The sequence below is a fragment of the Narcine bancroftii genome, chromosome 10 (assembly GCF_036971445.1).
Source record: "Narcine bancroftii isolate sNarBan1 chromosome 10, sNarBan1.hap1, whole genome shotgun sequence".
NCBI classification, from domain to species: Eukaryota; Metazoa; Chordata; class Chondrichthyes; order Torpediniformes; family Narcinidae; genus Narcine; species Narcine bancroftii.
The window spans coordinates 8,962,335-8,973,826 of NC_091478.1; the positions used below are offsets into that span (position 1 = coordinate 8,962,335).

The 11,492-nt window shown below is 37.8% G+C and overlaps 1 protein-coding gene across 9 annotated transcripts in view; it reads left to right on the forward strand.

The window, feature by feature from the left end:
* The window catches only part of fam53b (family with sequence similarity 53 member B), a 112,900-nt gene extending 104,532 nt beyond the window's left edge, over positions 1-8,368 (forward strand). For all 9 annotated transcript variants that reach the window (XM_069899736.1, XM_069899735.1, XM_069899734.1 and 6 more), the window contains one exon: positions 5,887-8,368. In XM_069899736.1, coding sequence (XP_069755837.1) covers positions 5,887-6,240 — 354 coding nt within the window. In that variant the 3' untranslated portion in view covers positions 6,241-8,368. The remainder of the gene's footprint in view (positions 1-5,886) is intronic.
* Positions 8,369-11,492: the final 3,124 nt, after the last annotated feature.

The window sequence follows — 11,492 nt, forward strand, 5'->3', positions numbered from 1 at the left end:
ATGACAGTTGTTGGCATTTCTTCTAAGTGTCATTGTTTGCTGCAACCTGCCAGAGAATATTTGTTATGCAAGAGCTGAATGAAGGAGCTTTCATTTGGAGGAAGAATTGAGGGTGCACGGTAGCCGTAGGATTTGTTTTGCTCGCAAGCTCTCTCTTTTTCTTGCTCTCTCACACACTCAGGTAAGAGAAAGGAGCAACCAATCATTTACTCAGCATTAATAATTTACCTAATTGATTCCAAAACAAGATTAATGTCACCAGTATTACCTTTGCCAAGAACAAACTGTACTGACTCTCAGAATGAAGCATTTCTAGGAAGATTTTTTAAAAAAAGTTGTTTATACAAAGAGCCCATCAAAGCACTCCTCTCTGAACTTCAGAAGGCTGTGAACAAATGGATTGGTTTCAGTGCCCATATTCATCAATGTAAATCATTCCTTCTGTCTCCAGGTCCACTTTCAGAATCCTAATAACCTGAATATGCCTGAGATTGTCTGATCTCGGAAGCTAAGCCGGATCAGGCCTGGTCAGTACTTGGAGGGGAGACCGCCTTAGGAACACCAGGTGCTGTTGGTTTCTGTGAGGGGCGCTGGACAAAGTGGTGACTCCCTGTCTGCCTTACAGTAGACAAAAGTTAAAGAATTTCATGTATGTTAAATTCTAAGTGGAACCTTTACCTTTAGTATCTCGTCCTTCTTTTAACCATTTTGTTCTGTTTTCCGTTGTTTAATCTCCTTTTTTTTTGTTTCAATATTTTTATTATTTTCATTGTTTAAATGTTACATAGGTATATGAGAATAGAATATTAACAAATCTTACAGAATAATACAGATGGTATTTTAAGCTATGTTACATTAAAAAGTGAAAAAAAAATTAAACTATTCTTATCTAACCCCACCTTATACAGGCTTGGCTTAACACAGAGAGACCCCTACTGATAATAAAAATGATAAGGCAACCAATGGAGTCACCAAAAACCTTCCAAATTGTGCCCATATTCTCAAACTATGTTTATTTGTCATATTATTAGTTATATAAAGAAGATAAACAGGAACCTACAATTGCCAACAAAGAAGTATTCTTTGTGAAATTCAATTCCATTTCTATCCATGAAGGACAATCAACCAAATTATCAATATGTAACAAAAGAATTAACTTGCTTAAAGTGACCACCCAATAGGATAATCTAAAATTGGGAAGTGCTGGTTCACCATTCCTTTTAGCTCTTTGAAGATGAGTTTTATTTAAGCGGGGATATTTCCCTTGCCACATGTAAGAAGATATAAATGAATCAAGTGAGTCAAAAAAATTTTAGGAATAAAAATTGGTTTAGATTGAAAGAGGTACAAAAAGTTAGGTAATATGTTCATTTTAACAGAATTGACACGACCTATCATCGAAAGTGATAAAGGTGACCATGCCAATAATAATAATTTAACCTGATTAAATAGTGGAAATTGTTTTCCTTAAGATATTTATAGCTTCTAGTTAATGTAATACCAAGATGGGTAAATTGGTTTCCCACAATCTTTTTTTTTTTTTAAATTTTTTTATTTTTCACACCATAAATCACATTAGCCATGATATACACCATTTCTTTTTCACACATATACAGTGACTTTTTCTCCCCCCACCTCCTCCCAAGCCACCCCCCCACCCCCCCCCCCTCATCCATTTTAGGTATACAATCTAGGTTGCATTAAGCCAGTCAGACAATGTTGTCATTCAACAAAATTACACCAGAAATTCTACTGAGTCCATTCTTTTCTTTCCTTCTCCTTCCATCAACTTAGGTAATGTTTGTCCCCGGTAGGTTTTCGCTATTGTATTTAATGAAAGGCTCCTATACTTGTTCGAATATTTCAATATTATTTCTTAACCTATATGTTATTTTTTCTAATGGAATACATTTATTCATTTAAATTTAGTAGTTTCTTCCTTTTTAATTTGGTTATGTATTCCATTAATATTTAAAGACATATAGTTCAGCGTAGCCCTTTTATATTTTGTTTATCTTCTCTTTCCGTTTTTCCATCATTACCTTTCCTCCTTTTCCATTTCTGTTTTCTTATTTTCAACTCTTTATAAGACAACATTTCTACAACATCCAACATTTTCCTTATTCTCCTATTTCTATCTTATTTATCCCCAATCTCCCCTTCACCTCCTGAGTTGTCCTTTATCCCTTGTCGGACAACCACATCTCCCCTCTCCATTTGGATTTGCGAATCCACTCGCAAGCGTCAACTGATTTTGCAGTGACCGCTATTTCCCCCCACCCCGCCTCCCCCAGAAAAGATTTCACTTTTCATATGTCACAAAGGTCACTCTTTTAATTCCCTCCTTATTCTCTCTATTCCATTACCTTCCCTTATTAATTCTTGTCTATACTATCTATATTTTCCTCTAAGTACAGATACATTCATGTATGCTCATTGTCTCTATTCACTCTTATACCTCTTTACCCGCATACATATCAATCGTGATCATTTTTGCTCTCATTACCCGTCTTCATCCCTCAGTCTATTTTTGTAATTGTTCTGCAAATTTTCGTGCTTCTTCTGGATCCGAGAATAGTCTGTTTTGTTGTCCTGGAATAAATATTTTCAATACCGCTGGATGCTTTAGTATAAATTTATACCCTTTCTTCCATAAAATCGCCTTTGCTGTATTGAACTCTTTTCTCTTCTTTAGGAGTTCAAAACTTATATCTGGATAAATGAAGATTTTTTGCCCTTTATACTCCAGTGGTTTGTTGCCCTCTCTTACTTTTTCCATTGTCTTCTCCAGTACCTTTTCTCTTGTAGTATATCTTAGGAATTTTACTACAATAGATCTTGGTTTTTGTTGTGGTTGTGGTTTAGAGGCCAATACTCTATGTGCCCTTTCTATTTCCATTTCTTGCTGTAGTTCTGGACATCCTAGGGTCTTAGGGATCCACTCTTTTATAAACTCCCTCATATTCTTGCCTTCTTCATCTTCCTTAAGGCCCACTATCTTTATGTTATTTCTTCTGTTATGGTTTTCCATTGTATCTATTTTTTGAGCTAGTAGTTCTTGTGTCTCTTTAGTTTTTTTATTAGATTTCTCCAATTTCTTTTTTAAGTCTTCTACCTCCATTTCTGCTGCTACTGCCCGCTCTTCCATCTTGTCCATTTTTTTTCCCATTTCTGTTAAGGTCATCTCCATTTTATTTATTTTCTCTTCTGTGTTGTTTATTCTTTTTCTTAAATCCTTAAATTCCTGTGTTTGCCATTCTTTAAATGACTCCATGTATCCTTTAATAAGAGCAAGTATATCCTTTACCTTGCCTTTCTTTTCTTCTTCTATTTCCCTGTACTCTTCCTCTTCCTCTTCTTCTTCCTCTGGGTTGGCCATCTGTTGTTTCTTTGGTGCCCTTTCCTCCTCTTCTTTCTTGTTTCTATTGTCTTCTGTGGTCTCTTCTTGCTGCAGGTGTTCTGCAGCTGTCGTTGCCGGCTGTGGAGGTCGACTCCCCAGCTGGTCCCCCCTCCCGTCGGTGTGTTTTTTTTCATTCGCATCGCGCATGCGCGAAGTATCGTGCATGCGCGGTTGCGCACTTTTACTCGGCTCTGCGAGCCATTTTTGTAGTCCATTATTTACCGACCTGAGGGAGCGGGTTTCTCTCTCCGCAGCGGGCCTCTTTGGACAGGTAAGGCCTTCACCTTTTTCCTCCTTTGTCTTCTCTTCCTCTCTTCTTACCGTTGTTTTCGATTTTTCTTTTTTTGTCGCCATCTTCTTTCCACCTTTATACTCACTTTTCTGTAACTTTTATTTCTGTGCCTTTGTGTTTTCCTTTGTTTTTCCCGACTTTTCTGGAGAGGGCTGGAGTTCACCGTCCGGCCACTACTCCATCACGTGACTCCCTCCGGTTTCCCACAATCTTTATGCTCTTCCGCAGCTCAGAATCCATTTCGCCGGTGTCCGTTGTTTAATCTCCTTGACGTAAACATTTGTTAGTGGAACAGCTTTCAGCATTGAGCTCTCCTGCTTTTCTTTTGCTAAAGATTCAAATAGACCAGGAAAGTAAAAGAGAAGCGGTAACACCTAGCATTTGTATGTCATTGTATTCTTAGTTGTACTGATGTAAAAACATCTGCACTTCTTCCTGTTCTTTTGCTATCATTGGAGAAGAAGAGAAAAGAAAAGTGGGCAGGTCCTGATCGTCATTGATTCATTGCAGGCCTCTATCTCTGAGGCACTTCCTCAAGAAGGCAACCAACATCATAAAGGACCCCCACCCACCCCTCACCATCATTCTAGTTACAACATCTTCTTTGGGAAGACGGTACCTTGGTTTTAGAACAGTTATTTCCAACTGTTATCAGAGCCATGAACCTCTCCTTACTACTCTATCATAAACAACTCCAACACCACAAAAAGATTTGTCTGCATTGGTGAAGCAGCACTTTTTTCTTGCACTGTTGCACTACTGTGACTGAATATTTATTATCCATCTTTTATATTTATTATCTTTCTGTACAGTCATTTAATGTAGACTATTGGAGTTATAAAAAAACCCCAGTAAAGTACCTGTTCAGCTGCGGCAAGTAAGAAGGTCAGTACACTGTACTTGTGTACTCATTATCATAACATTTCTGATGCAAGCTGCAAACCTCATGTGTTTTACTGTAATGTAACGGTGGAAGAAAGTTGTCACAAAATGTGTGCATTAATACATGAGGAGAACATCTACGGATAGCACTTTCTCTTTAACATGGGTTATTTCTAACATAACAATTACAGCACGGAAACAGGCCATTAGGCCCTTCTAGTTCTGAAGTGTAGGATACTGCATGCTCTTAAACATTGTGCACAAGAGGTTTATTCACCTCGCTAGACCAGGGAGGACTACACCTTTGTAAATGGAAACTTGATGGCGAATCTCAGTGTTGGTCCTGCAGAATTTCTGGTCCATGCAGATAGTACAGTCATATTGTTTGAATTCGTGCTCCCTTCTCCAAAAGGACGTGTCTGAAATTCATTTGAGAACAGTGCATTGTTTGACTATTAATTTAAATGTCCAAAAGTACCCTAATTTGCAATCTGAGCTCAGTGAATGTCTGGCAGAAAAAAGTCTAATTACTGACCTAAGTTTGTACAATTTCATCTTCCTGTTTTCATTTTGAATATAATCTCCAGAGCAAGGCATTTTCAGTTGTATTTACAAGAATCGTCATGTTTACTGATTATTGTGAACAGACATCACATGGGCCTTGGAACGATAGATCAATCAAATGAGCCAACTACACCTTGTTTAGAACAAAGCAGAAGGTTCTTGGGTCTGGTTAGATTGTTGCCTTTAATTTTGGGATTTGAACAATATTATGGTTGGTTTGGAAGTCATTTGGATGTGATTTCTCATGTCAGAAATCTGTAAGGTCTGCAGGAGAGCTCAGCCAGGAAGTGTGGCTTGGAGCCCTGGGTGGGGTTTAGCAGTTCCCAACTCATGGAATGAGCAGAATTTTGAATAAATGATTAATATTAAATTTATTATGACTGAAACAAATATATTGTACAACGAATCAGAGTACAGTTTGACAGAAAAAGAAACACAATGCAAGTTTCAGTTAAATTAACTTTGCATTTTATTGACTTGGGTATCTGTACACGTTTAATTAAATTTATCAACATTTATTTCTGTTATGCATTTAATGCTGTGAGTGTAATAGCAGACAATCGGATATAACTGAAGAAATCTGATCCTGTTTCAAGGTGAGGTTTTTAGAGATAATACTTAAAATATAATAATCCTGTTTGTTTTGATCTGCAATGTATCCTTTGGCAAAGCTGGGAGTTGACTGCGCCCTCTTTTGAATTGTGAAAGAACAGCCCCTCACCTCCTGTTCTCTGATTTCTCTTTGTAGAACCTCAGGAACTTTCACAGCCCCAGTTCTGTGGGCAGCACTGGGAACGACGGCTGCCAGTGGGAAACGAACATGACTACAGGAAAGACGTGGACTCCCCGCCGTTATGATGCCTCTCCCCAGCCAGGCGCAACGCCCACCTGCAGTCCTGAACCACGGCATCGAGGGGACTCAGAAAAACCCTCTACCAGCAAAGGGGAAACCAGCAGGAAAGAAATCAAATTGTTTGGTATTGTGAAGCAAACCTGTCAAAGAGGTGTGAATGATAAAGGCTCGTGGATGGGTGGGGAATCAGCACAGGATATATTTCAGCTGGATGGCGAACTAGACATTGAGCAAATAGAAAACAATTAGATTATCAGGTTCTAGAGTGCATGAGCAGAAGTGATCTATAAAATTCTGCAGTTTGTTGCATTTTCTTTTAGTATTTTGAACAATGCTCCAAGGAACTGTCAAAAGCTTCATATTCATACCTAAAAGTTGAATTTTCCAATGGCGTCAGGCAGTCATGGTTTTGTGGGGCAAAAAACAAAGAATTGGTGGGTTTTGCTAGTTTTTAACCCGTTCATTGTAAAATGATTAAAATTGCCCATGCCCTGAAGGCTAAAAGCTGTGCTGAAGAGGGTCACACTATACATGTTTTTAATGCAAACTTGATCATAATTTTCTTTTGTATATTATCAGTTTCACTGCAGTGTGAATGACATTTATAATTCTGATTGAGTAAGTAACACTTCACACACAAAATTCAGTAAATGAATGTCTAACAGAGATGCCAACTTTCCAGCCACAAACTGTGATCTCAATGGATCCATTGCCACAAACGCAATCTGTCATGCAGTATAATAGCATTCTTTTTGTTTGATTTGTATTTTCTTGTATCTACATCTACTTTTTTTTTAAAAAAAAAGGTCTTATTCATGTTTATATTGCATCTTTCCATTTTCTTCTTGTAAGAAAACTCTTTTGTTACCTCCTTCCTATGCCACAGTGTTTGAAACCGAAGTGCTCTGGTTTTGACTGCTGGCAACACTCTCTGTCATGCTGATACTACTGATGCCTGCACTGCATTTCTGCAGATATTTTTTTTTCTCCCACTTCCAGTGAGTAGAGAAAAAAAAAAGGAATTTGGGGGTCGATTTCCCCAGCACTGCTTTTGCATTCGGTGGCAGTGGGAGGCAGCACCTTGTCCTTTCAGAGCGAACACAGGCATGGTGGCCACTTTCTGTTTCCACAGAGCCACTGTGGCATCTTTTATAAGGCTTATTGATAGGCCCTCGGCCAACTATCATTAATAGTCTGAACTGGGAGATGGTGACAGCTTATGACAATAAGGAGAGAGGAAGAGAAACTGAGTTTTAATATAATCAAATGTATTGTACTGGTTTGGAACAATAACTAAGAAGAGTTCTTCTATAAGCATATCCAGGTTGAAAATGTTCTTCCAATGGAACTTACCCGGAAAACCTGCCAAAATTAGAAGAGTTGGCATCACTGACTTTGGACACTACCAGATTTCTGGTTGTGTTTATTGTAGGCTCAGGGGGTCCAGAATGGACTTGTATTATTGAACATTTAATAAATCCACTTGGCTTTGTTAATTTATACTAAAATTGTTCAACGCCAGACAAACGTGTTTTCTACTGACATTCAATTAACTATCTTCAACCTCAACCTTTATGACCAGCTCAAATGGAGATTAGTTTCATTGGATATTAAAAGTAAAATCAGGACTTTTGGTTTCAGGTGGAACTTGAGAGGTTGAATAGAGTAAATGAGGTTGGACTGAGGCTGGGTATGGAAAGCCTGACTTCTGTATGTGTGACTTGCTTTCTTAATAGAATTGCATTTTCTGGAATAACAGGAATTCCAAGAAAAACAACTTGGAAGTATTTTAAACTTTTTCCCCAAATGTAGACCAAGCAATATTTATGCCTATACAGTACTACCTGCATGTGCTAAGAAATCTGATGGGAGCACAATGAATTTTTATGTTAAGATTTTGCAACTCATGAAATGCTGTCAAATATGTGATGATTCAGAGCTGAGCCACAAAATCCAGTGGCTGAATGCATTTCTCAGACCATTAGTAGCAGCAATAACTCAACAATACATAACCTGTTTGCCTTACTTCAAAAGCTTACACAGTGAACGCTGCAGTTATATGTGGCAAGTCTGGACATTTTAAATGTAATGAAATTTATGCTAGTAAATCTGGGTGAATATTTCTGTATAAAAGACTGCTGACATGCAGTGAAAACATGGGTTACAGTTGCTGGAAATGAATTGGAGAAGACTACTGTATTTCAGAATGTTTGTAACACGTTTTTTGCCTTGAAGCAAGGAAATTCTGAAGATGCAAGACGTGTTCAGTATCAGTAAACCTGATTGTTATGAAGTGTCTTCAGCAAAACTGTATCACTTCCTGTTGCTTCACATAGGCTGTTCTCAACTTTCAATAAAAGAATTGAAGTAAAAGAAAGTTTTTCTCCTCATTTTACTCTTTAAGACTGTACCCTGTTCCCCCTCGGAGAGAGGGGTGGGGGGAGGTAAAGTCTTAGCATCATAATTGTTTACTAAGTTGCTCGAGTCCACCGATGCGAGGCTGGCAATATCAGATGCTTAGTTATCAAATCTTATGGGACTTTATTTACTGTTATCACCCAGTTGTTCTACGATGCAACTGATGATATCCAGTTAAGTGAACTAATTAAATGTCACCAAGTTTAAAAAAAAACTTTAAGCCTGCACAAAATATCTTTCAACTGCTTTCCAAGAAGTTGAATTCCATCTGGATGTTTTGTATAATTTTCAGAGCAGAGAATCAAATTATGTTGTTTCAAGTGGCTTTTATAGTATGAAGTATGCTCATCTGGTATGAAAACAGAAAATGTTGGCCTCATTTAGCAGGTTAAGCAGCATTTATGCAAAGAGAGATCGAGTTAGCATTTCTCATCAAGGAAGTTTTGTCAGAACTTGGAAAAGGAGAAAAATAGACGAGCTGCAGAGAAAATTTGGGAGGAGGGATGGATAGAGCTAAGAGAATCATGTTGATAAGGTAAAGTCAAATCTGCCATACAGGCAAATTGTAGAGGTCATCTGGTCAATTGATTTAATGGGGGCAATCAGAGAGAAAATGATAGCACTTAACAAACAACCATCTTAATTTCTTAGCTTGTTTCATTTTCTTGCTGCTTCCATGAAGTCATTGACTGGATGAGAGTCACAGTCTTGCAGTGCCAAAGGCTCGAGTTCAATTCTGACTTCATGGGCTCTCTGTGCAAAGCACAGTATAGGCCTTTTGGCCCACAATGTTGTGCCTATCTATCTATATATATCTATAGATCTATAGATATATAGATCTATAGATATATGTATATACCAAAAAAAAGAAACCCTCCCTACCTCATTACCCTCTATTTTTCTTTCATTCATGTGCCTGTCTAAGAGTGTCTTAAATGCCACTATTGTTCCAGCTTCCACCACCACCCCTGGCAATGTATTCCAGGCACGCACAACTCACTGTGTAAGTGTGGGGGTGGGGGGGGAGACTTGCCCCTGATGTCTCCCCTAAATGCTCCTCCCTTCACTTTGTAGAGATGTCCTCTAGTGTTTGCTACTCCAGCCCTGGGAAAAAGGTCTGTCTTAAAATCCATGCCACTCATAATCTTATGGACCTCTATTAAGTCACCTCTCATCCTTTGCTCCAAAGAGAAAACCCCTGGCTCTCCTAACCTTGTAAGACATATTTTGCAATCCTGGCAGTACCCTGGTAAGTCTCTGCACTGTGTCCTTGATGTTGTGTAAGCGGGTGGTAAAATTTTGGCTGAGATGATGGAAATGTGTGGAAAATAAAACAAATGGGATTAATGTAGGAATAACAGGTGGTCTGTGTGCATTTGGTGGCCCAAAGGGTCTCTGTTTCCATCCTGCATCTTTCCACAGCTCTGGCCTAAACAAAGAAATTATTTTTGTCTTGCCCAATCCTTTCACCAACTTTCTCTACAGCTTTAATTGGTTTCTGTCTCTCCCAGTTTTAATGAAGAATCTGTAACCTGGTGCATGAACTCTTGCTTCACTTTCCACAGATGATGCTCACATTTCTAGCAATTTCTATTCTTGCCTCATGGTTCTACTGCCTTTGATTTTTGCTATCTGGTACTTGCACCACCTCAAATCTATCAGACTTAATTTTACTAAGAACAAAATGATGAACCAAAGCAAAATTCTATAATCTTGAGACTTGTTTTTTCCCTCCAGGTGAAATATTTGAGGAAGTATCATTCCTAAATATCTACCATCAGATCTATGGGAAATGATGGTAGCACAAACTTGAAGAAAGATCACCTTTATTTCCATGCTGAAAGCAGTGACAAGCAGATCCTTCTGGGAAGACCTTGGGGACATTCTGGAAAAAAAAATTATAAAGGTGGATTTTCCACAGGATCCGGAGTTGGACCTTCTGGGAGATATTGGGGACGTGAGTTTTAGACTGTCCAAATATCAAATTCAGTTTGTGAGGTTGGCTGGGAAGTGTATAGTGGTTATGAGGAAGTCTGACTCCCAATTAATTACCACACGATGGAATGCAGAATTGCATTCCCCTGGAGAAAATCACTTGCAATCTAAGGGGGAAACATGATGCTTTCGTTAAACTGTGACCACCCTATTTGAAATATATGAGCACAGATGAACTAGTTTAAAATATGGACACTATATAAAGCTGTCCCAGCAGGGAAAGGAGTGGAGTTAAGGAAGTGGGACGTTGCACAGGTAATGTGCCTTTTTTAGTTTATTTTTTAAGTTCTTTTTATTCCTTACCTGTGTTATTTAGTTAGCTAGGTTGTTTTTTTTTTCTTAGGTTCGGTGGGGGCTGTGAACCCCACTTGTGTTTGTATAATTATACGTTTGGGACAAATGAGGGGGAGGGGATAAATACAGACTCAGTAAGTTAGATAAATGTTTTATTTTGAATATTTTATTTAAAATCAACAATTATATAACAGTTATAACAATGAATAAATTATAAATCACAATATTACAGAGTTATATGTTGATTAATATATAATAAAGAAAAGAAAGGAAAAAAAGTGAAGAAAACCCATTTAGTCCCCAAACCCTTACTAACCCCACTAAACCTGAACCTAAACCTAAAATAGACAATAACATAGCTGTATATTGATTTGGATGCTTCGGAGGACACTCAATGATCTCAATGAAAACATTTTTCTAATAAAGGCTTTAACTCATTTTCAGGGAAAGCTTCACCAGTTGGAGAATTCAAAGAAACTATTTATAATTTTAATCCCATTATTTGAGCATATGAGCTCCAAACTTGTAAAAATACAGCATATTTACTCCTCAAGTTATGTTTTCTAAAGGGAATCTCTGTTTACCATCTTCCTAATGTTAATGAAACATCTGATTTCCAAGTTACAGCAATACATTTCCTTGCTATTACCAAAACTAATTTAACAAATTTCAATTGAAAATCTGATAAAGATAGTTTAGGCATATTGAATGTTGAAAAAGATGGTATTGGTTGTTTGAATTCCTTTGTCTATGAAAACCAAAATACTAAAAAAACATGAAAGTGATCTGTTTTC